The following is a 26,149-nucleotide window of genomic DNA, read 5'->3' as shown; positions in this document are numbered from 1 at the left end:
GTAGCCTGATTTCAGAAACAGACCGTGGTAGTGAAACTGAGAAGATACAGGATTATCAATCCCAGTGAGAATGCTACCGAGATAATTCAAGTCTGTGTACTTTTGATTGAAGTGTTTACTCTGGTTGTTAAATGTATTTGTCTGCGGTTGGTGTCCAAGGAAGGAGATATCTCATATGATTTCTTTGTTTGTAAGGTGTCCCTGTAGGAATGAATTGGAATCAAAGGAGCTGTAATCTGGTGGATCCAGCCACTTTGGGGTCATCGTACTGGTGTTCAGTTGCAGCTGGTAACTTGAATGCCGACTGATTTGATCAGAGGTACATGGCCACTTGGGAGGACAGTCCCAAGCTACTAGTAGGTGCATGAAGAATTAGAGCAAAATGAAAATAGGGGGCCCTTTGTTTAAATTATGAAAACTTTGAGGACAGTTTCAAGGGAGCATTAAACCAAGGGTGAAGGCACTGGTCACCTTGGGCTTGAAGTGGCCTTGGGCTACATTCCTCAAAGACGATGCCAATGTTTTAAAGCAGAAGCAAGTAAAACCTATATAATAGAACACAGGCAGAAGTAAGAGAAATAATTAATTAAGACCTTGAAGGGTTAGTAGAAAAGTTGATGGTTTTTGGAAGTGTTTGGCTGGTTAAAAAATGTGGGATTAACTGATGTCTTTAGGTATTTAAACGAATGTTATAAACATTGTACATATTATACACAATATAAGCAAAATATATGATAGCATTTTAATTCAACAGGCTGTCCGTGTTCAACATAAAGGCCATCCTTGCTTTTTGACCCTTCTTTTAAGCTGGTCCACTCCTGTGAGGATCTAGAAGGAGGGAGGAGGAATGGGGCCTTCCCAGGGCAGTGGGAATGATACAGAATTGTCAAAATACATGTGTGTGCAGGAGCTTTTGTGTTTTGCCTAAACGCAATAATGTTTTCAACAGGTAGAGTATTTAAATTGCTGCCCTTGGCAGCAAAAGAGAAAAATACTTCCTGATGAATGAATAATAGTTTTTGTCTCTGCGCTAAACTCTTATGCTGAATCAAAACCCACGAAGTCACGGGATATAAACATCAAATGAACCTTTGTGGGAGGAGTAGGCGGGTCCTGATGAGGTGCTGTCTTCTGCGGACAGTGTTTGTGGCTAGCTGGTTCATTCCGCTTATTCATCTTTCAGTGAAAACCTCTGTCTTTGTCAAGGGTACCTTGAGTCCATTGCTATGGAAATGGAACTCAGCAAAACCCTGTGAAGGTCTTTTGCTCACCACCCCCTCTGGTTTTCCCGAGATTAAACTTCTCTTCATCTTCCCACATGAAACAACAACAACAACAAAAAAAAGTCAACTGTGTTAAATGCCAGTCTCCCCAGAGTTTGAATTTGACTTTCCCCTTACTGATTATGTAGGGTTTTTCTTTCTTTTTCCTTCTCCGCACTGTGTTGGAAAGGGCCTTGGAATCTCTAGAATATCTTAAAGCTTTTCTTTTACTAACAGCCATCAATGATTAAATTGGTTTAGTCCAAAAACCAAGTATTTGCTTTTGAGGGTGGAGGAGTGGTGGGTGGGGAGCCACTCTCCACTTGGTGCTGTGCTTCTGCCTTGAGCTGAAAGGGCTCCAAGCCTAGAGAAGACTCCAGGTCATTTTCATTTATTTAGTTTTTGTAAAGAGATTTTATTTATTTATTCATGAGAGACACAGATAGAGAGGCAGAGACATAGGCAGAGGGAGAAGCAGGCTCCATGGAGGGAGCCTGATGCAGGACTCCATCCCAGGACTCCTAGGCTAAAAGGAGATGCTCAACCACTGAGCCACCCAGGTGCCCCAGGTTGTCTTCATCTACAAATTCTCCCACCTGTTCAATTTTTGAGCGAGAAAATAACTCACTGGTAACTTTCAAATAATTCCTGTTGGAAACAAAAGTCCTGTTTAACACTAAGCAAGCAAACCTTTTGCATATTTCACCGTTAGCCTTGATAGTGTATTATTTAAACATTCTGAGAATTATGGTATTTGATATACAAAGCAAGCTCACTTACTAGTGATTAAAATATTTTTTTTTGTTTATGACAACCTGAAATAGAGTTTCTTTAAATGGTGTGCTCCTGTTAGGATAACGTGGTTGCAGGTGTCTCACAGAAAAGAGACAGAAGAGGAAGGAACCAGTTGTTGCAAGGAGCCTCTGTCAATTGCTGATCAGTCAGAAGTAGAGGTGGGAAAACAGTTTCATTTATACTTTATTTTTCAGGTACACCTAATTCATAATATACAGGCATATTTGCATTGTTTCCTAGAAAAAATCATTTGAGGTATGATGCATTTTCCCACAACTTGTCAGTAGCCTCTTGAACATATTCTAGGAATTGGGGATGTGTAAATACCTTCAGATTAAACCCTCCTCAGGCTCCCCCACCCTTACTTGTACATAGGCCCAACTTGTCAGTAGCCTCTTGAACATATTCTAGGAATTGGGGATGTGTAAATACCTTCAGATTAAACCCTCCTCAGGCTCCCCCACCCTTCCTTGTACATAGGCCCCCAGTCCTGAGCACTTACGAATGTGTCCCTGAAGGCCAGCCCCAATGTAAGCTCTGCAGACTAGCTCCAAATGTAAGAAATCACATGATAACTCTACACGGGTGATTTTGTTCCCTTGTGGGAAGGAGATAAAGATGTCGTGGAAGTTTCCATTAGTTTCCTCGAGGCATCTCATCTTCTGGCTCAGGCAATCTGGATGACAGTAAAGGCTTGTTTTGCACTCTGTGCCCTGAGCTGGAGGCAGTGCTATACCCGCCCCCCCTGGTCAGGTCACTGGAGACTTTGCCTGAGCAGGACATTAACTCTTGGCTTGGCCAGGGCCCCTCTCACTCTCCTTCACAACCTGCCTGGATCAGAAGATCAGGGGCTCTCTGGCTGCCTTTGTCCAGGGATGAACTAGATTCCTGGAAGCAGAGGTGGGGGAAAGGAGACAGTCGATTCACAATACTGAGCACTTTCCCTTCCTGGGTTCTTGACTTTTTGGTACCAGTGGGCCCCTTTGGCAAAGCTCACAGACCTGCTCCTAGCATGTTTTTGGCGTGTAAAAAATATGTTACAAAGAAAACCAAATATATTAAAATATTGTGCTGCCCCTGCATGGCTAACTCTTCCTTTTTTGTGTGTGACTGTTCAAATATCACGTCCTCTGAGACATCTTCCCTTGTCATCTCTTAGGACAACGAGAGAAGATTGTGATTTACAAATGGGCCCCTAACTTACAGGGATTTATAACCACATAGTGTTGCAAAAGCAATGTCAGAAGGAACAATCAGAGAAGAAGAGAAGGAGGAGGCATGATGGGAGGGAAGGGGGTCAGGTGTGAATAGAGTGAGCAGTCCTGCTTAGCCTTCTGTGAGGTGAGTCCCTGCCTTGGAGGGTCTAGATTTTCTCCATGCCTCCTTCCTGATGCACATCACTCTGGCCTGAATGTGTCTCTTCTATTTAAAGGTAGAGACTGTCCAGACTCAGTGGCCCTTAAATGCAAATGTGCTACTTCATCTAAAATGTAATCAGAGAAACAGTGGCTCAAATACATGAAATATTAACCATGTAAGTGTAATCATATTTGAGAAAATTTATTTATTTTGAGAGAGAGAGAGGGAGGGAGGGTGGGAGGGAGCACATAGCATGGGGAGAGGAGTACGGAGAAGAAGAGAATTAGAAGCAGATTTCCTGCTGAGTGAGGAGCCCCTACACAGGGCTCGATCCCAGTACCTTGAGATCATGACCTGAATCAAAATCAAGAGTTGAAGCCTTAACCAACTGAGCCACCTGGGTGTCCCATTCTTATTTATTTATTTATTTATTTATTTATTTATTTATTTATTTATATAAAGAGAGAAGGGGGAAGGGCAGAGAAAATCTTAACCATGCCCAGCACAGAGCCTGATATGGGGCTCAATCCCATCACTCCAAGACTATGACCTGAGCCAAAATCAAGAGTGTGGATGTTTAACTGGCCCATTAAATATGCCATATTAAATAGAACTTATTGTTTTGGAAGAATTGCTTGTGATGTAAATTTGTACACTGGGAAGTAGGCAAGAGTCAGGGAAGCGCTATTGCCATAAGTATAGATCAGAAGCAAAGCCAACCTCTGAGGGTTCTCTGGCTTATGATGAAGGTTGTATGAAACATCATTTGTTTCTCTCCTACTCTTGAGAGCCATAAGCTCTGGGGATTGACTCCTGAAGAAGCAGAGAAAGAAGGAAGGAAGAAAGGAAGTCAGTCATTTTATATTTCTATTTGGTTCTTTTATCCAAAAAGATAAAAGAATGACCAAATAACTTCTCTTTGCCTTTCTTGTACATTGAATGGAGAAAAGTTTTTCTCACTTCATTTTCCAAATGGTGGACCTGTTTACCTGATAGTCTATCAAGGTAAAATTCCAGAATCACAATAATTTAGAAGAAAAAGGGCTCATAATAATATTAATTTAATAGTTGAATAAATAGAGGCTCTGAGAGGTTAATTTGCCTGAAGACATATAGGAGAAGTGTCTAGATTTAGGCTTCTGGTCCTGAGCATTTGGTAGTGATCCAGGCACAAGAGAACATTCTTTCATTTATGTTTCATTCATTTATTTATTCTTCATTCAGGCTTTATTGGGCATTCACATGAGCCAGAGGCTAACTTAGGATAACTTCTGCCCCAAAGTAACTCATAGACTCAGACTTGTTTTTATTTTTCGGAGCAGGATAGTGAGGGAGAAAACTGGGAGGGGGCAGGGAGTTGGCCTACATGCTAAGTGCAAATGGGGCGCGCTGATGAAGGAAGGACAAAATAGGAACATTTACATTAGCCCAGAATTCAGGAAAGATCAGGGCTTAGCTTCAAGGCTGAGTAGGGGTGAAAGGTTATATGAAATGTGCAAAGGAAAGGAAATTGAAACTGATTTGAAGACCAACAAGAAGAGCCATGAAAGGATTTTAGACCTGCCTTTGCCTCATCTGTCTGCCTGGGTTATCCCTAACTGCATTTCTTCTTCTAGATCCTCTCCTCCAATATGTTTTCAAACATTGCGGCATTTTCAATATTATTCTCACTAGAATCTGTGAGTAGATACCTCTCGTTCCCTTCTGATTGGGAGAGCCCCGGGGTTAGGAATGGCCCAGTTCATTCAACCTGTTGTCTCAAGGGAGATGCTCCTGGCATAGTGCTTTGCACCTAAGAGATTCTCGCTGAAAGTTTATTAAACTCGATCAAACATTCTCATCTGCTTTTTTGGACTCATGTGGGTACATTACTGAATGTGACTTCATGTATCTTCCTAAAATGTAAGTCATTAGAATACGTTCATACTATTAACTTTGAATATTAATTTATTAGAATACCTTGATGTTATAATCCTGGAATAGTGTTAAGTGCTTCCAGGGTTTTTCTTTGAGTAATGCCATTTGTAGCTGTAAAGAAGTGCTGTCTTTATCGTTCAACCAGGCAACTACTATCCTTCAACAGAAAGTGCTAGCAAACAGGGTAGTTTATTTCTAACACTAGCCTTCTCTAATCTATTTAAGATGGTTAATTGGGTAATGGGCGAGATTAGGGAAGTGAGAGGTGGGCAAATGGAGAAGAAAATGGATTTGAATATTTTTTTAAAACTCACAAATTTCTTAATTCAGAAACTTACATTCCTATTTTTCCAAATTTCTCTATGATTGAATAAGTGGATTTGATTATTTTTCAAAATAAAGCCTCCTGACAGCAGTAGCCACTTTGATTATTCAATCCTGTAAAGTATTCATAATTTTTAATTCTCTTCTGGGGAATAAAATGATCTGAAAATGTTGCCATAGATCCCTTTGCTTAGAATTGTGGGTTTTTTTCTTTTCAGAATATCATATTGATTTTGAGTATGGATTAGTATAATATTATATACTAATATTTTGTAAAACTCAAAAATGTTTTTTCCCCCAAAACAGACAAAAAGTCTCATTAGAAAAATTCATGCTTCCCTTATATACAAATGCATTAAGGCTGTCAACCATTAACCCTGAATTATTTGACTGAGAAATATTGATGAAAAAGTTGTTGCCATTGGCTTTAGGGGGTAGTCATCATTTTAGATACTCCAGTTTTAAGGCAGCAAAAATATTTTCTGATGAGAAAAAAAAATCTAGAAACACCTAAATGTGAATTATTGAAATATCTGGAAGTCTCTCAGATGAAAACGTTGGTAATTATGTGTAGTGGCATTGTTGGCTGCCAGCCTTATGGCACTTTTTTTTTTTTTTTACCTCATATTAATAAGAGAATTTCCAGTAGATTAACATGGTCCTGAAATGCAGTTAAGAAGGCCAAATGTACTCAGGCTGTAAAGAAAGGGGATTAAAAAAAAAAAAAAAAGAAACTATTGGTGAATGAGAAGGAATTTATTTCATGCTCAATGGAGTTTGGCCTCATGAAGTCTTTAGCTACTGGCTAAATACAGGCATAGAGGAATGAGTCCATTGTGTGTCCTGAATGAGGGAAAATTACAGATTAGTATTACAGTTACACTGACTAAAGTAAATAATATCTCTCGACAAAAATGTAGAGTCTAATTTACTAAGCACATAGTGAGACAGTGGGGAAACCGTGCCACATAGATATCCCGATGTGGCCCTCATTCTGCCTTTGATTTTTATGCATAAAATCTAACATTTGTTCTTGCTAAGTTCTGTATCTCAATGCCCTTTCTTACCCTTTGATTTCCTGTCCCTCTTACGATTTGAAGCTCTGGTAGTTTCCCTGTATTGAAATATTTCAGTGGTCTTTGAAATGATTCAGCGACCTGAAGTGCTTTTTTTTTTTTTTAATTATTTTTAACACATGCTTTTACTGGTGTGCATTTCTACCTTTCTTTCATCTTCTAGCAGATACGGTCCGTGTGCAACAGGGAATTGTAATTATTCTTTAACTGTGGAGTGAGAGTAAATGTATTATGTAAGGAATAATGTTTAGTACATCATTTTTTTTCCCCAACCATTAGCTTATCTGAGAAGAAAGATTCAGTTTTAGTGAAAGACAACCAGGATATTTTTATGACGTTAGCTATTTAAAGGTTTTCCTACTCAGCCATGCTGATGAAGGGATTTATTTTTCTCTTTAGTAAAAGATATTTAGGATACCAGCGAGGTAAGAAGATGTAGAAGTTCATCAAAGCCTATCTAGTACAAAGGACTACCTGCTGCTGATTACTAGAATTGAGATATTATTCAGCCAAATTATGCTAAGTTTAAGAAGTTTTGAGTTTCTTTTTCTCAGTGACTCAGGGCAGAGACTCCTGAGTCCAGGGAGCAGGTGCCCTCTCCACTCCCAGCTGCCCTCAGTAACTCAAGGCTATTGAGGTTCTCCAGAGTGGGAGCGACCCCTGGGCAGGAAGCGGGAGTTCCGTTGATGTCAACTGGACAGGGAGAGTAAAGAAGTGAAAACATCTGTTAGGCTACCATGTAAAGTATTTGTTGAAAGAGAAGTGCTTTGCTAAATCAATTCCCATGACCTTGGTTTCTTTTTCCCGCTTGGCTAATCTGTGCAAAGGGAGTAGATAGAGTTGCTTGTAGTAGAAATCTAAATACATACAAGTACTGTAGAGTCAGAAAAACATCATTTTAGCTATAAGGATAAAACACCAAAGTTTAAAACCATATTGTATTTTAAGTCATTGGCTCATAAGATACTTTCAAACCAGATTACTAGAATAGCATGGTCCTAAAGGATGGAAGAAATTAGTATTAACCTCAGTACCAAACAGAATAATTAGCAGCTCCTCCTACCATCAAAGTACCACTCCCAAGAATTCCATGTCATGTTAGAAACTAGATCGATATATAAAATATAAGTGTTGAACTACTGGTTGATAAAAATAATCCTTTAGGGAACTGCATAATTATACATAATGATTCAGCTATTTCTTCATAAAGCCTTTTCAATTAAAGAAGAATTCCCTTTAAAGGAATATGAAAACAACCAAGTGAACTTGGTTTGAACTTTAAGTTCAAAGTGAAAATATACATAATATATTAAATATTATATATGATGTAAGTGTATGCTGTGTTTCATAGGAAGAATGCTCTAGAACACAAATATTCAGTAACTATTTTTTATTGAGAGACTAAGGGCCTATTGAGTTGAACAGGGTTATTCTCCTAGGATAGAGCACTACTAATAGGTCTGTTTTATGTGGAAAGTCTTTGGCAGACTATCTAAAATGTTGGTTCTTAAATAGATACATAAGTTTTTTTTTTAAGTGCAGTAACTTATAAAAAACATTTTTATTTTGTAATTTCAATTATTTAAATGTTTGTAACAGAAAATATCATTGGAAACATTAGGCAGTACCTAAAAAATAAAAATTGAAGACAAATTCCTTCTATATTACTAAGATTACATCGTGCTTTTTCAGATTTCACTGGAAAAGAAACATTGCAGAGATACCATTGATCTATGTTCTTTATAAAGAAAAGATTATCTTCTGTGATCTTAGAAGGTCAAATTTGAGTCAATTAGAGAAACCCCACGTAGCTAAGACAACCCCTTTTCAATGCATTCTCTCCGTCCACAATGTCCATTTAGGTAGAATGCCTCTCCAGTGTCACATACACCATCATTTATAGATCTTTATGGAATCTTTACACTTAATATCTTCTTTTACCAAGATAAAACCAAAGTTCTAAAGAACCTAAAGGAGTTCTGCTTCTCACAGTCATCCAAAAATTGTTTTCTGAATAGTTTGGACCACTTGCTTAAGGATAAAAATCGTTGGGATGCCTGGGTCACTCAGAGGTTGAGCATCTGCCTTTTTGGCTCAGGGTGCGATCCCAGTTCAGGGATCGAGTCCCACATCAGGATCCCTGTGAGGAGTCTGCTTCTCCTTCTGCCTATGTCTCTGCCTCTCTCTGTGTTTCTCATGAATAAATAAATAAAATCTTAAAAAAATAAAGTTGTATTCACCAACATAAACAGGTAGTGATGGAAGAGAAGAGGGAGAAAAAAATCCTAGATAATTATAGGAAAGAGCTTGTGAGTACTAGCAGAGGCAATGGGAACAAAGTGAGCAGAGAATGGATGCCCTTCTTTTAAGTGAAAGATGTTTGAATTTCATTGGCAGATACATGCATTGGATTATTTGAAACTTGTCTTAAAACCTATTTTCCCAACTTTTTTTTTGAAGATTTTTATATATTTATTAGAAAGAGAGAGAGAGAGAATGCACCAGTGGGGGGAGGGGAAGAGAGAGAGGGAGAAGCAGACTCCCCACTGAGTAGGGAGCTTAATTTGGGGCTGGATCCCAGGGCCCTGGGATCATGACCTGAGCTGAAGGCAGATGCTTAACCCACAGCCACACAGGTGCCCCCCGCCAGCATTTTATTATAAGATTTCAAATCAGAAAAGTGGAAAGAATTGTACAATGAATCCTCTCTCCTCCCACCTAGACCCTACAATGAACATTTGATTCTTTCTGTACAACCTGTGTATCCCTGTTGCATCAACCCAGCTTATTTTTTGATGCATTTAAAAGTGAGTTTAGACATTCATACCCTTTGCTCCTAAACTTTTAAGCATTTACGTCAATATTTGTTTGTAATTCTTTTATTTTTGTTTTCAAGATAAAATGCACATACTGCGAAATACTCAAATCTACCCAAATTGTAGATTTGTGTATTCTATGATTTTTCATAACAGCATATGTCTGGGTAATCCAAACCTTTATTGAGATATAGAATGTGACATTACCCCGAAAAGGCCCCTCATGTCTTCTCACAGCCAATCCCCACTCCTTGCAACTGTTGTTCTGAGTTTCTCCTGGTAGATGAGTCTTGCTTTTCCTAGAGTTTCATAGAAATGAAAGTGCTATGTATACTGCTTCTGTGTAAAGCTTCTTTCATTGGGTGCGTAGACTTAAAAATCTTTTTGATGCACCTACAGAGTGAGATGACATAATCATGTTCTTTTAATTTCAAGCAGCTAAGCTGATTTGGTGAATCTTGATTTTCAGGGCTGTTTCCTGCCATTCTCAATCTTGCCAGCAATGCGCACATCAGCACCAATGCCACCTGTGGTGAGCAGGGACCCGAGATGTCCTGCAAGCTTGTAGAGCACGTGCCCGGTCGCCCCGTGCGCAACGCGCAGTGCCGGATCTGTGATGCCAACAGTGCCAACCCCAAAGGTAAGTGTTGCTCCTATTCAGAAGTACCCTTGATACTTCTTGAAATGATGGCTGAAGACTTCTATTAGGAGTCATGGATACTGTATTCCCCTTCTCTGCTATTCATGTCCACTAGCCTTGCAGTTTGGAAGTCAAAAACTTTAAACCAAGAACTGAGAGGAACACTTGTATGTTTTCTTTTGACAGAACGCCATCCAATCTCAAATGCAATCGATGGGACCAATAACTGGTGGCAAAGTCCCAGTATTCAAAATGGGAGAGAATATCACTGGGTCACGATCACTCTGGACTTAAGACAGGTAGGTCAGCTGGAACCATTGAAGAATGTCTATGGGTTACTGAGTTGTACTTTTCTGATGACCTTCAGGAAAGTCTGCTTGTTTCTGAGCATGCTTGCACTCTGGTCACACTGTTTTTCCACCAGGTGAATTCCAGTGATGTGCAGAAGTAGTCCATAGTATCATTTCTTGCCACATTTATCATTCCCAGGTGTCTATGAGAAGATGAGTGAAATTGTTTCCATGTGGTTTGATATTCTCTGAAGCTGTGTCAGCAGGGCATGCTCAACTGTTCAGGAGCAGGCTGAACAGGCTGCTATGTCAGGCTGTGTGCTGCATGTCATCAGACACCCCGGGGGTGAGGGAACCAAAATCACCATTCCTTATGAGGTTATTGTGTTGCTATTATCACTGCACAAAGTTATTGCTTAAGGGTTGTATGTAGAAAATAAGGCTAGGAAATAACAGGGCTAATGTGAAGCCTTTTTGGCTGTGCTTCTGCCCTGGCATGCTATGCTGTCTGTGAGGTTGAGAGTAAGCTGGAGTGATCCAGCACTTCTGTGAGCAAGCCTTTAGTGTGAGCCGGCAAAGGCAAGGTATAATTGACTCCGGCCACACCTGTGTCCTCTTGCTTTGCTTCAAGACCACATAGGAGAATGGAGAGAAACACAGTCTGGGTCCTGCTTGTCTTGATATTTCTGGGAAAAGGAAAGAAATCTGAGTGGATAGAAGGAAAAGAGAGACAGCAGGTATTTTGGAGCTATTGTCAACATTTCCCATTTGAGTTCTCCAGAGAAGCCATGGCATGATATTCTCATTTATTTCCATTCAATTTCTCTCACATTAGAACTCACCAATATCATGTTAAATATCAGCTGAAAGAGACAAACAGTTGAAATATGTCCCGTAGGATTGAAATAGGCATTGTGGAAATTTAATGGCGAATAATTAAAATTCTTTGAATAAGTGATAGTTTTAAAAATGTGCAGGATTTTAGGTAGAAGACAAGGCAATGCTGTGTATATTCACGTACAAAGAACTTCTGTTCTCTAATAATAACAGTAAACCAGGTAGCAAAATGCGAAGCTCAGAAAAATTTTTTTCCCACGTTTTGGTTCATAGTATCTATTTGAGTAAAACAACACTTTCAATTGTTTTCAGCCCTATGTCTTGAAGTAATAGGTCACGTCTTCATATTTCTCCCTAAAGAAAAAGTCTCCCTAAAGAAAAAGAGAAAAGAGTGCCCCTTTTGGCCTGATCTTTGTTTTTATTTCAATGGTGAGAATGTGTCTGCAGGAGATTTTGGTTTTCCCAACACTTTTTCTGTTTATTTTCCTTTTTTGAGGGAAAAAATATAGCCATTTTCACCATCAGGAATGTGGTATTATATGAGTTCAGAGCCAAACTAACAGCTGGACGTTTTACATATAGATTTCAGATTCATGTTAGACTATCATTTATCTTGCCGTGTGTCACATTTGACTTCACTCTGAAGGGAACTCTTTTGCTTTAGGTTGAGTTGAGGCAACGTGAGGAATTCCAGGGACATGTCAGTTTAAGGTCTTTAAAGGCATATCTCAAAAATAGGCATGTACACATAGTTATAGGCCTCAAGGTAATTTCTAGCATTTTTAGATAAGCTTCCAAATTAAGATTACACAAACTAATTGGTACTCTGAAATGTCTAGTATCAAATTTTTGTCATGCTTTCAGTTTTTTAGAAAGTGCATTTTGCTTGTATCTGAACAAATCTCTCAGATTTATTTATTCAGCCTTTCTGTTATGCACATTTTTTAATATGTAGAAACCATACTACAATGAGCATGCATGTACCCACCTCCGGAACTCAGAGATTGTTAAACATTTTGCAATGTTGATTTCATCTTCCCAGTTTCCACATGAATGGCAGTCATTGTGATATTGTACCAATATAAGTTTTCTGTATCTTCAAAAAATAGAGATTTGTCCTGAATGGGCACCATGCTATTAGCAGCCCCAACAAAATTAACAGCAATTTCCTAATAATAACTATTTTACTGTCTGTATTGAATTTTCCCAACTTATTCACCAACGTCTTCTGTAGCTGTTTTTCTTTTTCAAACCAGGATCCAGAGAAACCTGATCATTAGACTTCTTAAATCTCTTCTATTTTGAATTTCTCTCTGCCTTTTTTTTTTTTTAAAGGAGATTGAGTTTTTAAATAGTCTAGGCCAGTTGTCTTGTAGAATTTGCCACCATCTAGATTTGTTGGATTGTTTCATTGTGGTCATGTTAACATGTTCTTTTATGCCCCCTATTTCCTATAAATTAAACTCAACTGTAAAGACTTAATTAAATTCCAGTTAAATAATTTTTGACCAGATCATGTGATCTACGATCCTGGCTACCTCTGTTGCTCCCAGGGCTGGTTGTTCCACTAGTAATGAGGCTAACCTGTGTAGGTATTGACAGCCGATCTATCCCTTGTAAAGTTATCTAGCCTCCCCCCCAACACTTCACCCTTGTTTCCTGGGTCTTACCAACATTCAGCTCTAGAGCTTGGCTAAGACTTCAGATGACTTTTTTCCCTTGTCAGAATCTGTATGTTTCCATGAAAAAGCCAACCATTATCCAGCTACTAGTTAATTTCTAGATAATACACTCCATGAGGGCAGGGACCCCTGGCTGTATTCTTCCTCTTGCTCCTCTTCTCTTTCATTTTCCTTGCCTGCTAATGTTTACAGGGCCCTCCTTTGTTCCCTCTTGCACACCCAGGCCTCAGCAGGGATTAGGCTCTGACTGGATAATTGCACTGTGAATCCATGCTTTGTTCCCACATTTCTCTCTGCTTTTTTGTTCACAGCCTGATTAAAAGATGATGGTCAGTAAACAGGCCTTTTGACTGCTTTGTTTCACTTCTGTAAAAATGTAAATTCCATGATACAGATTTCTTTCTTTTTTTTTTTTAATTTTATTTATTTATTCATGAGAGAGAGAGGCAGAGACACAGGCAGAGGGAGAGAGAAACAAGCTCCCTGTGGGGAGCCCAATGCAGAACTCGATCCCAGGACCCCAGGATCATAATGTGAGCCAAAGGCAGATGCTCAACCACTGAGGCACCAGGGTGTCCCTATGATACAGATTTCTAAAGTAAAATTGTAGATAGACCTTAATATCTTCAGGAGTCATAACAACTTCATATTGTAACTTATTTATTAAGTCACATATTCATATTCATGTGACTTAATTAATATGTCAGCTCCTGAGGTTTTATGACCGAATTATCAGCTTCATTCTCTGTTGGCAAGTGCTAAAGACTTGGATCCCATTCCTGATTCTTGAGTGGATGGCCTTGTTGGAGTTGTGGCAATTGTAGCCTCCATGTATTGTTTTTGGTTACATGAAAGATAAACTAAAGAAATGAGAAAAAGGGGTGTTATCAGAAAGTCCATAAATGTTGCCTGGTTTGCAAAAGATTTAACTACACACTATTTGCTTTAGTAACACATTACCAGAGGAACAATTAGATTTATTTTTCACTTCTTTAAAATAATGCCTGCCATTCATTTTGGCATAGAGTCACAAAATTTCTGAATTTACACTGTTAGATATTTAGCAATATCTTACTCTAAAAAACAATGCATGGGAGTTAAATGAGTGTGGTATTTTTGTCTTAAGAAAAATAAATCTTAAGAGTCATTCTAACACAGGTAATGCTAACTTGTTAAGTGGAACAGAGTACTGCTCACTGTCAAGTGAGTTCATAGCTTGCTCTTTAGCACTACATCCCCTGAATTGAGTCAGGGATCTTTTGTGACAACTTAAAATTGTAGAGAAATCACTCTGAGTGAGAGATAGCATGCACATTTGATGGACCTTGACTTTAATGGCTGTCACCATTCTTTTAGGTGCTGCTAATGATATGAAAAATGTACTCATTATGATAGAATTTCTCAATTGAAGAACCTGAGGATTTCCAGTTTGAGGCACACTACTTTCAAAGTTAAGACACCAGACAGAATCTTTAATCGTAAGGAAATTTGAAAATCAAAATCACGGTGAGATACATAGCTATTACAAAAACAAAACAAAACAAACAAAAACACCAAAAAAAAAAAAAAAACCCAAATCAAAACAAAACAAAAAACAAAAAAACAAAAAAAACCACCCGAACAACAATAACAACAAAAAAAACAACCAAACAAAATACCCCCAGAAACAAAAAAATGGGAAATAATCAGAGTTGGTAAGAATGTGGAGAAATTAAAATCATTGTGCATCGCTGGTGGGGATGTAAAATGGTACAGTGCTGTGGAAGATAGTATGGTGGTTCCTCAAAAAGTTAAACCAAAAATTTCCACATGATCCAGCAATTCCATTTCTAGATACACACCCCCAAAGGAACTGGAAGCAGGAATTCAGGGAGATACCTGCACACCTGTGCTTACAGCAGCATTATTCACAATCGCCAAAAGGTGGAAGCAACCCCACTGTCTGTCAGTAGTGAATGGTAAACGAAGATGGTATGTAAGTAGAATGGAATATAATCCTGCCTTCAAAAGAAAGCCAGTTCTGACATGTGCAACAACATGGATGAAACTTGAAAACATGCTAAGTGAGATAAACCAAACACAGAAGGACAAATACCATATGATTCCACTTACATAAAGTACCTAAAATTGTCTGAGAAGACAGAGAGTAGAATGATGGTTGCCAGGGCTGAGGGGAGGAGGGAATGAGGAGTTCACGTTTAATGGGTGCAGAGAGTTAGTTTGGGAAGATGAGAAAGTTCTCGAGGCAGATGGTGGTGAAGCTTGCACAACGATGTGAATGTACTTAATGCCACTGAACTTAAAATGCATAAGATGGTCATTTTTTAATGTTATGTACATTTTACCACAGTTTTTCAAAGTTGGTATACTCTGGCATCCATGCCGTTTTGTATCAGTCCAGGTCCATCTACTCAGGAAAACAGAAGCCACATGAATTATTTAGAGGGATATGTGTAGCATGAGGAACAGGTTAAAGAGCGTTGGAGAACTAGGGAAGAGAGTACCAGGGTAAATCAGGGATGCTGAAGGCTGAGGGGGAACCGTGGGGGGTTATTCACACGGAAAGGCTTAGAGGAGGATGCCCCATCTCCTGTCTCCCCTGCTCCAGCCTTCCGGCCTCCTGCTAGTCCCTCCACTCAAAGCCCCACAGAGCAGAGTATAGAAAGGTGGATTAGCTGCAATAATGCTATCATGTATTACATATTTATTATGAGTGTTACATCATCAAATTCTCATACTCATGCAGTGAGTTTGGTCCTATTATTCTCTCCTTTTGACAAATGACACAACTGAGACTCAGGTAATTCAGGTAACTTGCTCAAGGGTAGGATGCCCTGAGGTTCGAGAGCCTGGGCTCTGTCTGCATCACTGGGCAATCCCACCCCTTCAGCTGAGATTTTTGACGTATATGATAGTGTCCTGGTATTTTATTTAACCTTAGAGCATGAGCATTTCCAAACATAACTAAAACTCATTGTTACATAATTTTTAAAGTTGCAATAATAATTTTCTACATGGCTTACCCATCACTTGCAGAGGAATTCTCAGCCTGACACCCTAGTTATTTTCTGTTATGGGTAATAACTTGAGCTTTCGATTAAAAGGGATTGACCTCAATGTATGCCAATGATGTAATGCAGTGAATGCATATCAGTTTCAACGTTCATGTTGCAAGTTTGTGGTTAGTTTTATTTTGCGTTTTGCATTAAAAAGGAATATTTATCACCTGTATGTATATAGGAATCTATACTTCATATATAAGCATGTCTATATAATGTGTATGAATAGGACTTACACAGTTGACCCTTGGACAATGTGGGATTTAGGTTACTGACCACCTATGCAGTTGTGTATAATCTTTGACCTCCCAAAATTCAACTACCAATCTGCTGTTGACTGGAACCCTTCTAGAAATCACATTCAATTAACACATATTTTTATGTTATATGTATTATATACTGTGTTCTTAACAATCAAATGAGGTAGAAAAAAGAAAATGTTATTAAGAAAATCATAAGGAAGAGAGAATACATTTCTAGTTCTGTACTGTATTGCAAACAAACCCATATATAAGTGAATTCATGCAGGTCAAACCCATGGTTTTCAACAGTATATAGTATATAGGTTATATATAGTATGTGTATGTAATGTGTATATATTGTATATAATGTATATATAATGTATGTAATATATAGAATTTAATATTACAGAATTTAGAATGATACGGAATTTAGGAAGGTAGTATTGTGGAATTATGTATAGTAGGTATAGGATCTATATATGGCACATTGAATCTGGATATGTGAATATACAATCTGTATATCACATATTCATATACAATGAACATATATAGGAATGTATATATATACATACACATGATTATAGGTTATAGACTACACAGCATTTTTTTTTCTTCATCCATGTTCTTTTTATCTGCTCTCCCCAACAATCCTGGAATATAGATGGTCTCCTCTTTAGAGGGAAGCATATTGAAGCACATAGTGTTCAGTGGCTTGCTCACGGTCCTGTGGCTCTATGTGCTGAAGCTGGGATTGGACCAGGACTTCTGGCTCCTTCCCCGCTATGCTGCACTGTCTCACCTCATTTGTTTCTGATCTCCTGTCACCATTTTCCTCTGCATGATGGGGAGACTGGCCAGATCTCTTACAATCTCCTCCTATTTGGGATGGTTCACATTCTTCCTCATCTCTCCTCTTACTCTCTTTGCTCACGTTGCTGCTAAGCGGGTCATTTCCCTGCAGTGACTGATAGATCTGGGGTGCTACCCACCGTGTAGTTTTCAGCCACGAAGCAGGGAAATGAATCAATGGTTTGTATCCTCCTTTGAAAGTGTTTAAACCGGGGTGGAAAGTTTCACTGGGGGTGGTCAGATTTGTGAGTTAAACTTGGTAATGTTCCTTTAGAAGATAAAATATGTTTCGTAGAAAAGGAAATGTTTCCTATGGTGCTGAAAATAAAGCTGCCTTTTGAAGCAGTGCTTTATTTTCTGTGTAGGTTTAATTAGGAAGTAGCACTTTGTTGTGGGAACATAATCACAGAGAGGCCTTTGTTTTATACAAACCTTGAGACAATAGCTGCTTGTTTGCTGGGTTTTCTAAAACCTCATTAATTTGGATGTTTGTTGTTTTTTCCCTAAAATTTCTGAAAAACGGACCAGAACTAGATTGAGGTTTATCATTGTGTCATCCAGATAGAAAGTGTTTGCTAAGCACGTTGACAGGGTAAGTAAGAAAAGAACAGACAGCTTTCACAGTCTAAAGACAGAAAATCTTGAAATATTTTTAAAACAAGAATTGCATGTAAATTGGAGCTTCTCATTACAAGCGAGTCTCGGCTGTTCATTAGAAGAGGTCAGGCACAGACCCTTCTTGGAGAGCTTGTGTGGGAGGAATTACTGTTACCGTATCCTTGTACGCATTCAAAATGATTCATTCTGTTTCAATTTTCTGTTACTTTATACTGGTCCCAACCAATTTCAGATACTCAGTTTTTCTTGAATTCGGTGAAAAGAATAGATTGGGAGAAATCTTAAGCTTTCCATTGTGATTTGGAAGTGAGCCGCACCACATTCTTGTCCTTCAGACATTTTTATCTTTGTCGTCCTGTTCTCTGCAAAGCTGCATCCCATAGAATCCCATGTATCCCATAGATACGTCTTTCTTTTGTGTTCACATTTTTATCTCATTCTATTGTTTCATACACAATTTCTCCAGTTATCTGTTGCATATCTATTGTGTAAGAAATCACTGCAAACGCCTACGACTTTAAACAGCAGCATTCATTTTATATCTATCCCAGTTTCTGTGGGCCAGAATTTCAGGAAGCGCTTGCTTGAGTTGGGCCTATGCCTAAGATTGCAGTCCACGGAGGTTGCAGGGGGGCAGCTGGGGGCTGGCCAGTCGCTCCCTTCATGTGATCTCAGCTTCTTGGAGTGATGTCTCCACGTGGCCTGGTGTGGGCTTCCTCCAAGCATGGCAGCCTTAAGGCAGAGTGCCCGTATGGCGGTTCAGAGCTCCAGCACGAGTGTTCCAGAGAAAGTGGCAGAGGTTGTGTTCCCATGTAGACCTGGCCTCCAGAGGGACGCAGTATCACTTCCCTGCTCTGTGGGCCACCCAGTCACTGAGGGCAGCAGAGATTCAAGTAGAGGAGATGGGAAGCAACTGAGGCCTGCCAGTGAAGGAGGCATGGACAGTTGGATACCTGTAAAATCACCACTGCCTCATTCTTCTGAAAATGGCTCTCTCTGAGGGGGTTCATTTGCCAGCCTCCCAGAGCTTATCCTGAGGGACCACGCCCTTAACTTTAGGAATTCCAAAGAGCTAAAGGATCAAGTGGGGATACAAGTATTGTACCTTAAATTGTCCAGTGTTTGTGACCAGTGAGCTGAATAGATTCAAATAACTGAGGTCAGGCTTTAAGAACTATGTGGACTTTCGTTTCTTAACAAGAGTTACTTTTAAGCTTTAAATGATAAAGCTTTATCATCAGTAGTTTGCAAAACAGTCAAGCATAAACATTTTTTCATTTAGCACAGTTTTGTTTCCCATTCCCCCCCTCCACTTTTTCTGTTCTGAATGGCAGAGGACTGGCCTCACTGTTACATCTAAGTCAACAGAGCCCCTTAGACTGAGCCTTGGGAAAGATTCTGGGAAATCAGCAAAGATAGTTTCTGGACCCTATCAAAATATACTTCTTTGTCCCCAACTGTTTTGGCTTCAAAATAAGGAATTTTTTTTTTTTTTGTATATGTATGGAAAGAAAGAGAGGTCTGTTCTGAAATCATTATTTCTTCCTGTTGTATCAAAGCTAAAAAAAGATGTTTTAATTCCTGAAGAAATATTTCTTTGAAAAATACAGTGCAGTTGGAATCCATTGTAGCATTTGCTCCTTTTTTTTTTTTTTTTTTTGCTTAATGTTCTGCTCACATTGCAACATCTTTATCTTTCAAAAGCTGTAACAAATATAAAAGCAAAGTAGCTCATAAATACCTCAGCTATACCCCAAAATAGCTCTTGTGTTTTTAAGGTCTTCAATCGGCCTTTTCTCTATGCAGAAGTGTCTTTGACATTGACATAGAAGCAGATATTTTTTTAAATACAAAAAAATACAAGAAAAAAAGTTTTTATTTTTAACAATTTTTTTTTAAGTAGGTTCCAGGCAGAGGGTGGAGCCCAGTGCAGTGCTGGAACTCAAAACCCTAAGATCAAGAACTGAGCTGAGCTCAAGAGTCAAAAGTTCAACCTACCAAGCCACCTAGGTTCCCCATAAGAAGAAAAAGTTTTCGAAAAATCACTTGTGATTCTAATTACCAAGAATTATGATCTATTCCATCAACTCTGAGGAACACTGTACATTTTTAATAATTCATGATCTCTGCTTGTTGGGTGCCAGTCTCGAGATTCCTCGATGAACAAGACAATGATGACCATCTGGGGAAAGCCCTTAGCTCAGAGAAAGTGTACCACAAACAGTAGCTTCCTTATAAATGCTGGTTATTATCACTTCCACTTCAACTGTTATGTAAGGCTGAGCCTGGCCCTCAGGCCTGTGGTCTAGTGGCAGACCTCTTTGGTCTAGTGGTGTAGGTTGAACAGAGGTTAAGCATGTTTGGAGAACACAGGGGAAGGGCAGCTTAGGAAATTGGGGAGACAACCCAAAAGAAGAGAGTGAAGGAGGGGAGAGGAGAGGTATACAGCAGAGCAGCTAGGGAAAGGCATGTTTATGGAGCTGAAATAGCACATCCAGTCCTATAATAAAGGCCTTCTTTCATTTTTCCTGTTGATTGAGATACATTTTACACACCATGGTATGCACTCATCTAAAGGTATAATTGGATGGGTTTTGATAAATACAGACACCTGTGTCAGCTGCAGCCTTATCAAGATACAGACCAGCTACAGCATCGCCTCCTGTCCTTTCCCGGTCAGCAGTCCACCTGCCCCTCCCCGTCCTGCCACCAGGGAAACCACTGTTCTGAATATTTCTCCCTTGAGATCAGCTTTGCCTGTTATATAATATATAAATGGAAGTAAATGGTGTGTCGTTTTGTGTCTGGCTTTTACCATCTGCTGTTGCTTGTAAGAGTGGTTTGTTCTTTAATTTCTAGGTATTTCATTTCATGAATGTAACAACATTTGTTTCTCCATCCTCTTGTTCTGTTTGGGTTATGCCAGTTCTTTTTATCAGTGCCTATTTTATATAATTTATTTTTTATTGAGATGTGTTGACAGATAACATTGTAAGTTTGAGATGCACAGCTTGTTGGTTTGAGACGTTTATGTATTGCCATATGTTTACTAGAGTAGCATTAGCTAGCCCCTCCTATCATGTCATGTAATTTTCATGTCTTTTTTTGTGTTGGGAACAATTAAGATCTAGTCTCTTAGCGACTTTGAAGTTTGCTATGTAGTATTGTGGACCATAATCACTGTATTATGAATTAGATCCAAGAACTTCTTTATCTACTAGTTGCTATCATTTTTGGCTGTTATAAATAAAGCTGCCATGAACATTCTTACAAAAATCTTTTTCTGGACATGTTTTTATTTCTCTAGGGTCAGAATTGCGTAGCCAAAGGATATGTCAATATTTAACTTTATAAGACATTGACAAACCACTGTCCAGAAGATGTCTTTGGGTGAAAGTCTCTTCTCTCTGGAATCACTCTCCTGTGCTGCCTGCTGCCCAACATTTTAGAAGCACTCTTTTATATCTTTATCCAGTTTTCTAGTTGTTTACTCCTGGAGGGTCAGGCAGGACCAATTTCTTCTTTATGCCAGCATCTAAATTCCTGCAACAATTTTTTTTAAAGATTTTATTTATTCATTCATGAGACACACACACACACACAGAGAGAGAGAGAGAGAGAGAGAGAGAGAGGCAGAGACACAGGCAGAGGGAGAAGCAGGCTCCATGAAGGGAGCCTGATGGAGGACTCGATCCCAGGTCTCCAGGATCACACCTGGGCTGAAGGCGGCGCTAAACCACTGGGCCACCAGGGCTGCCCAACCTGTAACAATTTTTATTGGCAGAATAATAGGTCACTATTTGGGCACATGATAATTTATTCAACCTGTTCCCATTGTTGGACATGCAAGGTGTTTCCAATTTTATAAAATCATGCTGCAGCAAATATTTGAGTATTTTTGTGACTTCAGTGCTGATTATATTTTCATGTACATTCAAGAAATGGGATTATTGGGTCAAAAAGCTTAAACATCTTCCAACTATGATCTGCCTTATTTTTTTCAAAAATATTGTTCCCTTCTTTATAGATTCAATGACAGTGAATGGAGGTGTGTGTCTCACAGCCCCTCAGGGGCACAAAGATTTTCTTTCAAAGAACTAGCTCCTGGTTTTGTTGATCTGTTCTACAGAGTCCTGTTTTTTTTTTTTTTTTTTTTGAGTTCTGTTTTAAATTATCTCTCTTCTCCTGCTTGGTTTAGGCTTTATTTGCTGTTCTTTCTCCAATTCCTTTAGGTGCGAGGTTAGCTTGTGTATTTGAGTTTTATCCAATTTTTGGAGGGAGGCTTGGATTGTGATGTGTTTCCCTCTTAGGGCCGCTTTTGCTCTATCCCTAAGATTTTGAATGGTTGTATTTTCATTTTCATTAGTTTCCATGGATCTTTTTAATTCTCTAATTTCCTGGTTGACCCATTCATCTTTTAGTGGGATGCTCTTTAACCTCCATGTGTTTGAGTTTCTTCCAAATTTCTTATTGTGATTGCGTTCTAGTGTCAAAGCATTGTGGTCTGAAAATATGCAGGGGACAATCTCAATCTTTTGGTATCGATTGAGACCTGATTTGTGACCCAGTATGTGTACTATTCTGGAGAAAGTTCGATGTGCACTCGAGAAGAATGTGTATTCAGTAGCATTCAGATGGAATGTTCTGTATATGTCTGTGAAATCTGTCTGGTCCAGTGTAACATTCAAGGGCCTTGTTTCTTTGGTGATGTTCTGCTTAGAAGACCTGTCATTTGCTGAGAGTGCCGTGTTGAAATCTCCTACTATTAGTGTATTATTATCTCAGTATGTCTTTGCTTTGGTTATTAATTGATTGATATACTTGGCAGCTCCCACATTAAGGGCATAAATATTCATGATTGTTAGGTCCTCTTGTTGGATAGATCCTTTAAGTATGATATAGTGTCCCTCTTCATCTCTTGCTACAATCTTTGGGATCAACTCTAATTTATCTGATATAAGGATGGCTACCCCAGCTTTCTTTTGAGGACCATTTGAATGGTAAATGGTTCTCCACCCTTTCATTTTCAGGCTGGAGGTGTCCTTAGGTCTAAAATGAGTCTCTTGTAGACAGCAAATGGATGGGTCTTGCTTTTTTATCCAGTCTGAAACCCTGCATCTTTTGATGGGATCATTTATCCCATTCACTTTCAGAGTAACTATTGAAAAATATGAATTTAGTGTCATCATATTACCTATTCAGTCCTGTTTTTGTGGATTGTTTCTTTGGGCTTCCTCTTTCTTTTACAGTCCCCCCCCCTTAATATTTCCTGCAGAGCCGGCTTGGTGGTCACATATTCTTTCAGTTTCTGCCTATCCTGGAAGCTCTTTATCTCTCCTTCTATTCTGAATGAGAGCCTTGCTGGATAAAGTATTCTTTGCTGCATGCTCTTCTCATTTAGTACCCTGAATATATCCTGCCAGCCCTTTCTGGACTGCCAGGTCTCTGTGGAGAGGTCTGCTGTTAATCTGATATTTCTCCCCATATTAGTTAAGAATCTCTTGTCTCAAACTGCTTTAAGAATTTTCTATTTATCTTGAAATTTGCAAGTTTCACTATTAAATGTTGAGGTGTTGAACGGTTTTTATTGATTTGGGGGGGGTTCCTCTCTATGTCTTGGATCTGAATGCCTGTTTCCTTCCCACATTAGGGAAGTTCTCGGCTATGATTTGTTCAAATATATTTTGTGGTCTTCTCTCGCTCTCAGTCTCTTCTGGAATCCCAATAAGATGTATATTCTTCCTTCTGAGACTATCATTTATTTCCCTATGCCTTTCCTCGTGGGCTGTTAATTGTTTTTCTTTTTCCTCAGCTTCCTTCCTTTCCATCAACTTGTCTTCTATGTCACTCACTCTCTCTTCCACCTCATTAACCCTAGCAGTTAGAACATCCAGTTTGGATTGCATCTCAGTTAAAGTATTTTTAATTTTGGCCTGATTAGATCTCAATTCTGCAGAACAAAGTCTCTAGAGTCCTTTACGCTTTTTTCCAGAGCCACCAATAGCTTTATTTATTTATTTTTTATTTATTTATGATAGTCACACACAGAGAGAGAGAGAGAGGCAGAGACATAGGCAGAGGGAGAAGCAGGCTCCATGCACCGGGAGCCCGATGTGGGATCTGATTCTGGGTCTCCAGGATCGCGCCCTGGGCCAAAGGCAGGTGCTAAACCGCTGCGCCACCCAGGGATCCCACCAATAGCTTTATGACTGTACTTCTGAATTGAATTTCTGACATCAAATTATAATCCAAATTCTGTAACTCTGTGGCAGAGAGTATTGCTTCCCATTCTTTCTTTTGTGTTGTATTCTCCCTTCTAGTCATTTTGTCCAGTTGGAGTGAGCTGAGTCAAAAATATCAATCACGACCTAAATAAAATACACCCTAGATGATTCCGAAGAGGTCAGAGACCAGAAAATAAAAGAAAAAGAAGAGAACAAAATAAAGCAAAAGGACCACTAAAGTGAAAAACAAATTTTAAAACAAAGTAGTAAAAATAAAAAAAAAAGAAGGGAAAAAAATAAAAGAGAATAAAGGGGGGGTGGAGATGGTGGTGGTGAGGAAGTAGCAGTGGAGAGAGAATATAGTCACCCTGAGGGAACTTAGAGGGTGAGCCTCTTGGTTCTGAGTGTATTTTGTTTTGTATGTTAGAAGATGCTCAATCCCAAATTTATGTAAACCAGCAATACTTATATAAAGACCTAACATTAACCACAAAACTATAAATATTTTTAAGATAAAAGATGGGGGCAGAGTGGGAAGAAAGAGAGAATATCGTCTCACCAAATGAACCAACATTGGTGTTCCACTTGGTTTTGGTTGTATTTTGGTCATGTGTTAGAAGGTACTAACTTCCACTGTTGTTAAACAAGACAAGACAGAAAAAAAATATTTTGTATATCTACCAAAATTAAATTGAATACTTTGAAGGGGATCTAGAAGTGAAAACTATAATATCTAAGACACATAATTGTAGAAATATGAAAGTCAAAAAGGAAAAAACTTAAAAATGAAGAGTTGGTAAAATATTGTAATTAAGGTAGGAAAAGAGAAAAAATATTGGAAACTTTAAACCTGATATAAAAATGAGTCATAATGAAGAAAGAAAGAAAGAAAGAAAGAAAGAAAGAAAGAAAGAAAGAGAAAGAAAGAAAGAAAAGGACCCTCTAGTTCTATATACTATTTTCCCTCAGTCCTGGAGCTTTCCAGTGCTGTTTGTTCAATAAACTCGCTTTCCCCTTGTTCTTCCAGCAGTTCTGGGGGAGGGGTCTGCCGCGCTGATTCTCAGGTGTCAGTGCCTGGCGGGGGCGGCCCAGGTGCTGGGCTCAATATGAGCTGTTTATCCTGTGAGGCCTTAGTTCCCTAGAGTCCCCATCTCTCCCAGGTGCAAGGTGAAATGAAGAGAAGAACAACAAAAAAATGGTGGCGGCCAGATTTCCAGCTCTGGAGTCAGGCTCCCTGCGAGTAACTACCCGCAGTCTCCCAGTCCACACTGGCCGAGACGCTCCTAGGGGAGTGCACTGATCTGTACAGCTTGGGGGCACCCAGCGGCAGGAAAGTTCTTGCTTTCCTGTGCCCTCACCGCTTCTGCCTGTTCCAGGGGGAATACAGGATCCCCAGCTTTTTCTGCTTTAGTACCCTTGGATCCAGGGCCCTGTGCAGCTGGACCCGCGCTCCCAGGGACCACCTCTCCCGAAGGGAAGGGAGGATAGCCACCTCCCTCCATTGCTGGACTCTAGGGTAAAAGGATCTCCGGGGCCAGCCTGTGTAACCAGAGGGCTTTTCTCAAGTGCCCCAGAGGGCTGCAGTGCTCCATCCCTTTACCAAGATTGGACCGCAGTTTGCAGTGAGCTTTGTCCCGGGTGCCCCTAGTCTTAAAGTGTCTCCGAGGATCTTGATGCTTCATGGCCCCTCCTGTGACTTTGCTCAGTTTCCCTGCTGAGCACTTTTCCATCAGGGGAAGCTCAGGTGCAGATGTTTTTTTTTTTTTTTTAAGATTTATTTATTTATTTATGATAGACATAGAGGGGTGGGGCAGAGACACAGGAGGGAGAATCAGGCACCATGCCAGGAGCCGGATGCGGGACTCGATCCCGGGACTCCAGGATCGCACCCCGGGCCAAAGGCAGGCGCCAAACCGTTGAGCCCCACCCAGGGATCCCCTCAGGTGCAGATTTTTAAAGTTCCTGCTTGTCCAGGGCTGGGCTTTCGTTCCCCAGAGGCTTTCACCTGGCTAGTTCCCCTCCCACATTTTCTTTCTTTTTTTTTTCTTTTCTCCTTCCTACCTTGTTAGAACCGAAAACTTTTTTCTCTGTAGCCTTCCAGCTGTTCTCTCTTTACATCTCAGGTCAAATTCGTAAGTGTTCAGGATGTTTTGAAAGAT

The 26,149-nt window shown here is 39.5% G+C and overlaps 1 protein-coding gene across 1 annotated transcript in view; it reads left to right on the top strand.

Moving 5' to 3' along the window:
• The window catches only part of LAMA1 (laminin subunit alpha 1), a 155,273-nt gene that overhangs the window by 16,842 nt on the left and 112,282 nt on the right, over positions 1 to 26,149 (top strand). The window contains exons 2-3 of the mRNA XM_038543810.1: positions 10,019 to 10,189; positions 10,376 to 10,488. Coding sequence (XP_038399738.1) covers positions 10,019 to 10,189; positions 10,376 to 10,488 — 284 coding nt within the window. The remainder of the gene's footprint in view (positions 1 to 10,018; positions 10,190 to 10,375; positions 10,489 to 26,149) is intronic.

The sequence above is a fragment of the Canis lupus genome, chromosome 7 (genome assembly GCF_011100685.1).
Source record: "Canis lupus familiaris isolate Mischka breed German Shepherd chromosome 7, alternate assembly UU_Cfam_GSD_1.0, whole genome shotgun sequence".
NCBI classification, from domain to species: domain Eukaryota; kingdom Metazoa; phylum Chordata; class Mammalia; order Carnivora; family Canidae; genus Canis; species Canis lupus.
Note: the sequence above shows the minus strand (reverse complement) of the source record. Positions and strands in the feature narration are given on the sequence as shown.